Source organism: Macrosteles quadrilineatus, unplaced genomic scaffold (assembly GCF_028750875.1).
Source record: "Macrosteles quadrilineatus isolate MER2022 unplaced genomic scaffold, UCM_ALF_1.0 Scaffold_8__2_contigs__length_117827958, whole genome shotgun sequence".
Lineage (NCBI taxonomy): Eukaryota > Metazoa > Arthropoda > Insecta > Hemiptera > Cicadellidae > Macrosteles > Macrosteles quadrilineatus.
Genome location: NW_026542601.1, coordinates 95,548,241 through 95,561,131, shown reverse-complemented (window position 1 = coordinate 95,561,131; position 12,891 = coordinate 95,548,241). Strand labels below are relative to the sequence as shown.

Sequence of the window (12,891 nt, the reverse complement as noted above, 5' to 3'; positions counted from 1 at the left end):
TGGAACCTTAGTAGATTTTTGATTGGCTTACAAGTTTCTTCTGTAGATGTCAATTTCTTAATGCCGGCAAAATGGTCGACGAGATAGCAGCTACGCTGCCAGATATTGTTTTGGAAGTGATATTTTCGTATTTGGACCTTCACGATTTACGGAACTGTTCGTTAGTGTGTAAAAATTGGTATAGATTTCTTAATGACGATAACAATGATGTTTGGCGTCTGCACTGCATAAGAAAATTAGCTGAAGAAGCTCTCAAGTCGGACCTGCTTTCATCTGTGCCAACTTACAAGGCTAAATTAAGAGCGTTTTATCATGCTTGGAACCCTAATGACTGTTCGCGAAATATTTACATAAAACCAAATGGGTTTACGTTACATAGAAATCCTGTTGCTCAAAGCACGGACGCATCAAGAGGGAAAATTGGGTTTCGACATGGAAGGCATGCTTGGGAAGTGATATGGGAAGGGCCTTTGGGCACAGTTGCTGTTATAGGAATTGCCACAAAAGAGGCTCCCTTACAGTGTCACGGGTATGTTGCGTTGTTAGGATCAGATGAACAAAGTTGGGGATGGAACTTAGTTGATAACCATTTACTCCACAATGGAGATTCTCAAGGAAACTATCCACTAGTCAACAATGCGCCTAAATATCAGGTAAGACTTTTGACTGGTTCATAGCTGGATACCTACCTATGTTTTTAACCTCCTGTAATTGAAACAGTTTTCATTCCTTTTACTGCAGCCTATTGAGAACTTTTTATAGGCCTAGGCCTAGCCGCTTAACTTATACATGAAGCCCGTAGGCAGGCAGGGTGTCTCATGTACCGGTACATGAAAAAAAATCTAACTGAGGCAGGTAACCTACTGCCTACTGGCCTCGTGTAAACACGACTTAAGTTATGAAGAGCAGCGACTTAATTTGTTCAAAGCCCAAATCCTGATTAGGTTAGCCTATCTTATCTGTGACCCAAGTCTCAGATTTAGGCTCCGTATCATAATTCTCTTTTCCTTGTGCCCCAGGCCCTAGACAAGATTATTTTTAAGTTCAAGATTATTTTAAAAGACATACCCTACTTATGTTGATGTTTTTAAGTTAGGCCTTTAGTATTTGGACCAGTTGCGTACATTATTTGTTTATGTTTATGAACCTTAAGTTACCGCTTTCTGTTCTAATATTCATGGTTACATCAAGTTATATCACCACTGTATCTTGTCGTCAGTTGTTTTAAATGAAAACTTCCATCCGCATTGTGCATAGGCCTATTGAAAGTCAGGTTCAGTCGTCGGGCTTTATCTTATTAGGTAGGCCTACCCATAATCTTACCTTGTGTCGCTGCTACCTGTAGTTGCCGAAACTCCACCGCATTTGCCTGTTTTACGTCAGACATTCAGGTGACGCTGGTCATTACCGGTACGTATGTACGGTATAATTATGATAAAATATGTGTGAGTACCGGGGAAAGCTTTCTATTTTTTACCACATAAAACCCCCATGAACCCTTGTTCCCATAGTCCGATCATGCTGGTTCGCGAACTCGTTAGAATAAGTGTAGGTTTTACAGTTTGTTACCAAATTTCATCAAAATGGGATCATTTTTGCTTGAGTTATTGTGCTAATGAACATATAGGGCCTAAATATATATGTTTTCAGAGTTTGAACAGATAGGCTATAGGCCTATATGCTGTTTTTGGCCTCTGGCGACCTCAAAACTAAAAAGCAAATCGGTCCTAAGTCTAGGTCTTGCCGTGAGACCTCCGGTAATAGCTTATTTATTCCCTACATGGATAATTCGCTTAAAGGACAAAACTCCAGTTGTTAAAACTTGTCTTGTATGACAGCTTTATAAAATAAAAATAATAAATATTAAAGGTGAGTCAGTATTTTTTCTTTCTTTTTTTATAGCTACCTAAAACATTGCTTGGAAATCGACATTTTCATTGCTGAAAAAATCTGTTTACAATTTTGCATATTACTTAGGTCTATCAAATATTTATGCAATTTAATTAGGCCCATATTGGCCTAATTTAAAATTGTGATGGTTCAACAAAATATATCTTTCTAGATTCCCTGTTTGTTTTTTCAGGTTGGAGAAAGGATACGAGTGATATTAGACTGTGATGATAATACACTGTCTTTCGAGAAAAACTATGAGTTTCTGGGTGTTGCGTTCAGAGGTAAGAGCATTTGAACCGTAACTGCTGCCCTATCGCATACACATATAGCCTACAGCTCATTATTTTTCTATCAAACCAGATGGTTTATTTATTGACTTGACCTGGATCCTAAACTTCAAATAACAAAAATGCTTTTATGCGAGTTCTACTGGAGTTGTAATTTAACCTGCAATTATGCCTGTCTTGTGGTTTTGTGATTGATTTTCACTTAACATATGTTTTTATTAGGCCTATTATGATTTTGTCCTTATCATGGTCCAATTTTGTTAAAAATATTTTTGTTTCAAGTCTTATTAATTGTTCCCTCTTACTACTTGTTTGTGTATTTGCATGTGGTAAGGAGTTCAATGCAACCCCCTAATTTATCAGCTGTAGCCGAATCCAGCAAAGATATGGTTGAACCGTCATCTAAAAGTGCGTAGGTGTCGATCTGACAACTTACCATAAAATGTCACTGGACATACTTCAAGTAATACCGTTATTTTCCGAGTGATTGCTTAAAATTTCTTCTTTCGCTTTACCTTCCTGTCTGAAAGTTTTCTGTACTCTGTCCTGGCTGTTCTCTTGGGCATTTTTTGAGGGACTGTCAGTACTGGTATGCTAATGTTGAAGGCGATGGTGGAATACATTGCACCTTTTGATTCCACAAGGTTTGTTTAATTTTATAAATTTGATGTGGTGACAACAGAAGCAATAGAAACACATTTTTTCTCAATTATCATTTACCACTGCTGCGCAAATTCTGCTTTCCTGAAAAGCTTACATTTCTCAGTTTCATGACTTTCCGAGAAAAAAATGCAAACGTTTTCAGTCCCGGACGAATCAGTCAAAACTGGTTTAGGGTCACTTCTCTTCCCCGCTGTCTCTTGGGGTGGACAAAAATAATACTCATAATGGAGTACTGATTTTTTCAGAATACTTTCTGGTCAGCAGGTTTTCTTCCTAATACATGCTATTTACATGTTCAGCCCACCTGTACTTAAGATTATAGGGAAGCTTATTTAAAAGATCATTCAACAAAGGAGGATGAATTAAGTACATTTCCAAATCCAACGACTGTGGTAGAGGTCAAATTAAAAGACTTGTTGAAAACTCAATAAGGCTGACAGCGTCAACCTCCTCGACTGGAGCATGCTTGTCTTTAACATCGACTCGACTATAAACTCGCCCAAACCGCATTTCTAAAGTTTTCATTTCTAAGGTTTTATTACTGGAATGAAGTTGCATGGTTGCATGGCTTTGGTTCACACCATTTAGCAATATTTCTTCAAAATATCACTGTACAAGGATGATGGCTCAATGGAAGGCATACTCTTCATCACTTTGACTGATGTAGGCCTAAGTGGTAAATTTGTGGAAAATCACAGTTAGTGCTGGTGACATTGACTCCTTCTCTTTTGAACGACCACCTGCATATGACACTCACAACCTCACACATGTATTTGTCCTTAGTCTCATATCAGTCTACAAACAAGTCAGAATCTGTACATCTCACATTGTTTGGTTGGTACAGATTTGATTTGCTGATTTTGTAGAAATTCGACCCAATCTTTTTCTATGTAGCCTATTGTAAATATTTTATCTAATTTTCAGTCCTTGTCATCACCATAAATAAAATAACTCACACGTACAAAACTTAGACACACACAAAATTATAGACATAGAACGTTTAATCGATAAAAATGTCAGACTGTGTACGCTGATGTTGCTTGCAATCGGATATTTCTGATCAATACCCACTGTGCGTATTATGAGTGGTTTGAAACAGAGCAATTGTTTCCTTTTTTTAATGTTAAGTGTCCATTGTTGCAAGTGTGCTGTCAATAGTTTTTACATATTAGGCTACCATTAAATACCTGGGGAACTTTGAAGTACTAAGGTTACACTTTGTTGTAGGACTGCCAGACAAGAGACTCTACCCATCCGTGTCTGCCGTGTATGGCAACACAGAAGTGTCCATGGTGTACCTGGGGCCCCCGCTGGATGGCTAACACAGGCGGGGGTCTGACCGATGAGTTTGATATTCCTACAGTTCAGGTATGTATTAGTTTGTAGACAATCAAATGTTTATTAATTTTAAAACAGATGCATGGTAAATAATCTGTTAATGAACAGGGTGTCCACATACCGGGAAAAACAGGAATCATACGGGAATTTTCTGTGTCGGCAAAAACCCTGGAATTATACGTGAGTTGTCTGCAGTATGGGAACTTTGGTTTTTGACGCTATCGGGTAGTGATGGGTCGATTACGATGCTACAACTTTGTTTTCGATTCTCGATTCCGCACACGATACCGATATCTGTTTAAAATTCATTTAATAATAGACCTACATATAAGTTGACTTACGTGTGCTTCTCGTTATCCCTATAAATTAAGGAGCATGCCATTTTCATTTAATCTTTATACATTAAGATAATTTCATTGCTATTGATTAAGGTTACATAGATTATTTAGGTTAGCCTATACGGAAAATAAGATATTTCAAGAAGACAGTCACGTAGCCTGTAGTATAGCCTTGGGTACCTATATTCAAAGCAGCAGCGTGTTTTCTTATTGATCAATGTGGATTATCCTCCACAGCATCTCGAACACGCTCGATATTTTGTTCAGAACGCACTTCTCTATGGTGACCGATGGGGCGAGAGTTCATAGTGTATCCTGTAGCTTCAAATTCGTGCACCCAGCATTTAATTATGTTCACTGATGGCGTTTGGTTAAGATCATGAAGTCTGTATTGAGCGCAGAAGTGTCGTCGAACTGTCACAATAAGAAAGCGTTTTGGTAATAGTAGCGTACACAGAAAGCACGCTGCTCACCGGGAAAGCGATCCATAGCAAATTATTTACTAAGCCCTGATAAGCTCCATATCTTATCTCTCTTGGACATCCGGCTTTCCCCAAAATTAAAGTGCATTCCTTTCTGGGACACCCAGTATTTGTAAAAAAGTAATAAACCCCTTCTTTATGTTTATTATTACTCATAATTAATTTGCAGAATGCTGCGGTGACAGGCTAACCAAGTTGCTGAGTTGGAACCTGGCAACTGAAACGCCTCCCGTATAGATCATGACCCAGCATGACAACACTGCCTTTACCACTCCATCTATAGGTTAAGTTCTTTAGGCTTAATTTGATACTTTTCCAAAGCTAATGGGAAGTTGATCCTTATTTTAAGTAGTCAATGACATCTAAGTTCCAGAAAAGTGAATGAGGTATTGACTTTTATGGAGAAAGTCTCGAGGATTATTTGAGATAGGCTTTGGTAATCAAAATAGTTAATTTGCTATGATGTGGCTAACAAATTAAGATATTTGACATATAATTTTAATTGTGTATGCGATGTCATAAAATCACGAGGCTCCATCTTTTAGGATTGAAATGTAATTTTCTTTGCTCAATCTTACACATTAGGTAAATCATAGCTTCTACAAAATTATGTAGTGGCAAATATTTTAGCGGGAAAGTATATATTTAATCAGGTGATTAGTAAAACAACCAGGAAAAAATTGTTTTAGAGTACCATTAATTGAAAAATCCAATGTTGATTCAGCTTGATTTTGAAATGTCAGACGAACTCATGTTTAAAGATATATTGTTAAACCTCATGAAAGGTTGTAAACATGTAAACTTACATGTTGTTCTCAACCGAACACTTTGAAATGAGTTTTTGCTGCAATGTTCATCGATATGTTCATCAATATAGAAGGTCTAAGGCAATTAGCATAAAGTTGAATAAAACTACAAGTCATTAAAAATGTTAGTCATGGGATCAGTACCAACTAGTATCGACATATGCTAAACAAGATTAAAATATTGTTTTGAAGCTTACAAACATTTAATTTATGCCCAACTTATTTTTCAAGTTGTTGGTAAAGAGGTAAAAAATAGTTCGTGATCCCTTCTTTCAGTTTCTAATTTTGTATTTCCCTTAACTTTTTATTTTAGGCAAAAATAATTTATATTGTAGGATGTACTTGTACTCGTCTTTATCTTGCAAATTTAAAACCATGACTATCTTATCGAACCATTCTCTCTTTTTTACTTTCTGGACGAGGGTAGTATAAGATCACGTAATGATATATTTTGAACCATTTGTATAAAATTGGGAAATTCCTATAAGATTAAAAGTAACTATAGCTGAATTAGGAGAAGAATATCCAAAGAACTTTTTACAAATCTTAAAATCCAAACATGCCATATAACAAATGTTGACTTTAAAAAATATGCTTTTGAATTATTACAACCTGAATATTTTACTACATCTAAAATTGGAATGGCTTTGCTTTTTCGGTAATAAGAACTGCTCACTTATATGTTGTTAAATTTAACTAATAAACTCAGATAAATTAATTTATTAGCTTGTGTGTGTTCAGCACATTTAAAAACATCTCTTGCACTTTTCAACCTAGTGTTTTTGTCAAATATACAATATTTCAGTAGCCTATTCTAGCTTTTGCCGTAAACGGAGTTGGAGACCCCTGCTTTTTATAGTATTAAACATGTAATAAGAAAACAGTAATCGAGTTCAAAATCTGAAAAGCCTTTGCATGTTTTAAGTGTTTTTAAAACATTTTGGCTGTCAAGCACTTTTGCTGTTTTCTTCGAGAACCGCCAGCTGAGTTCACCTTCAATTGCCAAGACTGTCAGCCATTATTATTATTATTGCTATTTTGTCAGCCATATGACAACCAGAATTGCCAAGCCAAATCATATGATTTTACAATGTTTTTCTTTTAAAACCATAAATTCCCTTATAACTTATAATATAGATAGAACCTGATATCTTTTTTTTTTTAGGTAAATATGTGTAACACCTCATATATATTTGAATGAAAGACAATCTTCAAACAAACGTACAAACAAACACACAAACCTTCACACTTATAAGTAAGGTGATTCATTGCAAAGAATTTACAAAATTACCGATCACATCGGCAGCGGGCATTTCTCGCACAGACGACAGGCGCCGATGTGGTCGGCAGCTGGCATTTCTTGTGACGAAAGGTGATGCTGATCACAGCGGCAGTTTACACTTCTTGCGATGATTATATTGATTTATTCTTGGGTCAACAACTCCCTTTATTTTGTGAGTTAAAAATAAAATCCTTACTGTTTCAGTTTAAGAGGCAAGCTTAAATAACAAAAAAAGGTCTTACATTTTTTTTTATGTACCTGATGTAAAAGATTTGTTTTAGTAAAGTTAAAGAAAAGGGAAGAAATGCTTATAATTCCCAATTGCAATGTTTGTCAGTCCTTTAAAAACAAAGAGAGGATTTTACTTTGTAACTCATTTAATACATTCCATAATACTATAGGCCTAACAACTAAAATAAAAGTACTTACTAACATTTTCTTCATTTAGAAATATTTAGGGTTTTAGCCTACTGTATTTGAAAACCTTCACAAATATGTAAACTGGTCCGTATTCTTCAATTGTTTTTGGATGTTATTTAACTTACTTATCCAAGTTTTGCTCAGTTTTCTCCAAATAAATGCATCCCCTCGTTTACTTCCTCAAATAATTAATTGTAAGATTGTGAGTACAAAGAAGTGATGTAATTGTAACTATTATTTTTTAGCAAGGTATCATGAAGAGTGTGCTAATAAAGTTAACTCTTGGAGCTATTTACTTATTATAATATATGCACTTGGGATTTTATCGCTCATGATTAGGTACTCCAATTGGGATTTAGGTTTAACATTTAACTCTAGTCCTTGAGTGCTTAGTGCCTCAACACAGTGCTATTACAGTAGAACCCCGTCTAACCGAAATAAAGGGGGGAGAGCTGTTTCGGGTAACAAATTTTTCGGTTAACCCATCATATGCTAAAAATAGCCAATGTATCACCACAGTGTGAAGGGAAAATTAATTTAATAGAATTTCTATATAATTCAGTGTTTTATTTCAACTACAAAAATGTTACAATGGGATGGAAAATACTTTAAACCAGACAACTGAAGTTATTAAAGCATTTTATAGCCCTATATTATTTTATAGAACCATTTCGGTTAACCCGGGTTTCGGTTAACTTAAATTTGGTTAATAGGGGTTCTACTGTACCTATATGTTTTATATATTAGTATTTGTTTGTTTGCCCTGCAAAAATAAATATTCTTGTAAAATACAAATCAAGTTTGATTTGGCATTTTTTATTAATGTATAAAGTTCTGTTTGTAAAGTAACAAGTATGTAAGAAGACAGTGATCACTCGCAGTCACATCTATGTTTGGTTATTAAACGTTGCCAAGTAAAGCTCTTGGCCAATTTAGCGGAACCACAACTTAACTGGGTCCCGTCTTAACTGTTAATTCCAAGTTGTACTTCTAATCAGCACTGGATCCCCTCGCATTTCAATATGTTTCTGTTACACATCTGAATCATAATGGATTCAAGATATTTTTCATCTACCTCACTCTTCACTATTTTATTTTTTACTTGCAGGGAAGAAAAATTTTGTTTTCCTATTTAAAAAAATTTAATTAATTTAAAAACTTAATCATCTTTGTACTTAAAAATGTTTGTTCAAGTTATTTTTGATCAAGTATACAGAAATATTTACTAGACATTCATATGCCTAATTATGGTACCAGAGTTCTATAAAGGATTGTGGCCAGTGGTGTCTTGGTTATGGTTAATACTACTTGAAACAAAAATTGTGGAGATCAAACTTTTCCTAATTCATCGTCCAAATATTAATAATTCTAATATTGTAGCCTATCAATCGATGGACTAATATGATAAACCACACAATCATGCAATATATTTTTGTACCAAATTCCAGTAGTTCTGTAATTACAGTTCACAATTATCAGTTTTTTACCGATATTGCAGGCTTCAGAAGGGGTTGCTTTCTCTTTATATGATCTCATTTATACTGCTTGGGAAAATCATAACTGCTTAAGTGATCTACATGGTCGCTGTTCTTCAGTTTTATCCGGATTTTGGTACCTGATGTAAATATGTATAGATAACAGTCAATAAATTAATCTGATATCAGGTTTTTATTGTATATAGATATTTATTTGTATCTATGTAAATAATATTATAAAGTGTGTATTGTATTGCAATGTGTGTATGCAGGGAGGATAATTTATCAATCTTTTTATTTGAGCTTGATATTTTCACCTATCGTACAAACCGTTTTGGTTTTATTATCTCATTTACTGTGATAGTCATGTTTTTCGTTTGTTTTGTGAATAGTTATATTATTTTCAAAATAATGTGACCATATTAAATTGTTGATTAATAAAAATTTAGTAAATTATGTTATTTTCCTCGATTACAAGTTTTTGATTGGCATATTTGAGCATATGAGCATGTTAAAGCCCACTATGTTTCATTGTAATGGAACAATACGACAAACACATGTATTGCTACTATCTAGTGTTGATCTTTTATTACATAGCATGATTAATTGATAGTCCAAAGAAAATGACATATTGGTCCAGTATCCACCCTGTTTGGGAATGACCCAGCAGCCTTCAGAACCATCCACACTGTTTATTCTGACTCTAAAGTTCATAGACCTAATAATTAAATAGCCTGGAGGTTTGCTGCAATGCAAGTATTGAAGTGTATAAATTATCTCGTACAAGCACTGTTGATTGAATATCAGTACAATCCCTTAGTATCTTTTAGTCAGTTGGTTATAGTGTCTTACCTGTCTTCAAGTTCCAGGCACTACTAAGGTTAGGTGCACTACCACTCAAGTATCAGTGTATGTCAACAGTCATGCAGGGCGTTTTCTCATGGGGAAAACGTTTTCTTGTTCCATGGGTTGAGAAAAAGGCTCTCTCTATTTTGTTTGCAATGCATCATAATACAATATTTAAATATATGTTTATGATTAAATAAATAAATCTTTATTGACGACGACGTGTGTAGCCCGCCACAAGATAGTAGCATTTAACCTACAAGCGCTTTAGTGTTGTCTTGTTCTTGTAGTGGTATTTGACTTTTACAGCCTATGGTGGCATGGTAGATCGGTTGGCTTAGAATTTAACCTCAAAGATGGCGCCACTCATCTCCATTCATACTTGGTTTAAAATACCTACCTTTGTATGGTCGATATTTTAAAGGAAAAGTATTAAGGAGTTGCACTGATGAGTGTAAAGTTGGGGTGTTTCTACATGTGTGGGTTGGAATCTCGTATTTATGCAATCTGTATTAAGTCCGGTCTTAATTGATTATCCTGAAGCAAGTGCTGCCGCTGAAATGTATTACAAATTAAATGATTTCTGGCAGCATTAGGAACAAGCACATTTAAAATGTAGAAACTTTATATCACTCTTCTCTTATCTAAGACCTTGTTCAGTTTGCGATATTTTTTTATTCGATAGAATGAATATATGCACAAATAATTTAGGGGAGAGCGGGGCTATACTGTACACATAAGGGAGAGTAGTTACATCGCAAATTACGAAGTAAAATTAATATATAATTTAATTATTTGGCTACTGATTGTATATAAACATTTTGGAACTATTGCATTTTTTACATGTAAAAATTGGTAATTAAAAAAAGTTACCTTGTACGAAATAGCCCCGGGAGGTGGGACTATTCCGTACGGTTCAAAAATCATTTGTTTAGGTTAGTAATATAATAGTACCGCAACAAATTATTGTACAAACACTTTTTATTACTATACTAGCAGAGTACCCGTCCTTCGAACGGGGTTGGCATATAAGTTGGTAAAAGACGGTATACTAATGGTATTACACATGTACCATAGCCATAATGTTCTACCACTTCACCTAAACAACAAAGAAAAATAAATTATGAAGAATTCACAAAAAATCACAAATTATTAATGACATTAAAAACAAAAACAACTGTAAGCAATCCTACTTTGACAGTTCTCATTGCGTACCACAGTTTTTTGTTGCTGCTTAGTTCAAATTAGCTGTTTACAAAAATGCAAAAACAATATAGTGCTGCACCCTGTTGGTAAATCTTATAACTTTTTATTGCTTTTGCATATCATAGAACCAACTTTTTTAGTTGAAACAGCTGACAAAATTCTTCAATTCCCTTTAAATATGAATCGTGCATCCGTGGACCTCTAGTAAAAAGATACACTTGTCATTGGCGACCAAAAGAAACTAGACCTGCCGGGGAAAATGTATGATTTTTGTCCAGGAGTTCTGAGGCCACCCATAAACAACACAGATTTATTTTGAACACAATTAGCCTTATATAGACTAGTTTATTTACCCGGGCTACAGCACAGGAAGAGAGCCATTCAAATTTACCACTAAGTTTGATCATAGCTTCAACATACTTCTATATACCTTTAAAGTCCTTATAACTGGGACGGGTGGCGTTGTCCTGTAATCCAGCTACAGTACTAGGAGGTTACGAATTGTGGATATTTATAGGCATGCACTGTGGATGTGATACTCCCTGGTGTGGATTAACGTCCGCACGAGTGAGTACTACGCCTATCCGCAGTACTATCCTAAAAATTAGACCAATTCATATATACCAAGGCAAAAATATGGTTCGGATTCCACTATAAATTGTAGGTCCCTTAGTTGTCATTAGCTATGGGCTATTAATTAACAGCTGTTGCTAAGGAATAAGTCGGCCTTAGTCACTAACAAGACTACACTCATCTCCATTCATACTTGGCTTAAAATACCTACTTTGTATGGTCTCTATTTCATTGAAAAGTATTAAAAGTATTATGGCTCTGCTAAAGACAGTTTTACGGTTTTCCAGTTTTTGTCAGTGATTGATGTCTTATTCAAGCAGGTTAAAAACTTTTTTGCAACATCGATTACTGTGTTTAAAATAAAATAAAGAAAACAGAACAAATAAACAATAATTTGGAAGTCATATTAAAAGGTTTCAACACTAAAAGCAAATATTGCACCACATCAAACAAAAAACATTGTCTATAGAAAATGTACGATAAACAACTGAAGGTTAATTCATGAAAATAAGTAATCAAGCCACAAATAAAAACAAATATCACAGCTGTCGCATATTTAATTACTGTATTTCAAAGAAATAGTTATTTGTGTAACTAGTGGGTAAAGTGTGGCACTTTGCTGCACACGAGAGCAATGTTTACGCACGAGCCGCAGGCGAGTGGGGAATGATCTCGAGTGCAGCAAAGGCCTTTTGCACTCGTGTTACACATTATATTTTTCCTACAGTCACTATAAAGCATATAAATAATTAGTAGGTTCAGCTGGCAACACAAATAGGTGCCCTAGAGAAAGTAATACCCTATCCGTATCACTCCGCTATTTTTCCTCGGCAAGAAATGTGCTCCCCGACTTGAGAATATAGTTCCGTATGTTTTTGTAATTTAAAGTGGTTTCCGCGCCTAAAAGAAATGCTTTAAAGGTATTTTCTTGTTTATTAAGATCGTAGGAATGTTTTAAAAACGTTTAAAAGAAAGTTCAGAAATACCGAAACGATAAACACGAAATGACAGGTTAAATCGTAGTTATAATAGTCAATCAGCTGCTCATAGTATTATTATCTTTAAGTGTTGCCAACCTATTTCCAATCGTACACGGATTACGTGCATAATAGAACCACACTGTTTTGTGTTGTTTCGTTGGAATCCTGATGTGCGCCAAAGTATAAATATGCAGCAATTAGCAGCTTTCTGTACTATAAACATTACAAGTAAGCCAACTTTGTCGGGTGACTGCAGGAAAATGTAATTAAATGCAAATCATTAATTAAGTTACGTGCCCTTA

General features: G+C 35.0%; 1 protein-coding gene across 1 annotated transcript; it reads left to right on the top strand.

Moving 5' to 3' along the window:
• The first annotated feature begins 56 nt into the window (after window positions 1–56).
• LOC129001247 (F-box/SPRY domain-containing protein 1) lies at window positions 57–9,422 on the top strand. The gene is made up of 4 exons (XM_054428479.1): window positions 57–653; window positions 2,084–2,174; window positions 4,071–4,211; window positions 5,171–9,422. The coding sequence occupies exons 1-3, from the start codon at window positions 72–74 to the stop codon at window positions 4,163–4,165; spliced, it is 768 nt and encodes a 255-aa protein (XP_054284454.1). The 5' UTR covers window positions 57–71; the 3' UTR covers window positions 4,166–4,211; window positions 5,171–9,422.
• Window positions 9,423–12,891: the final 3,469 nt, after the last annotated feature.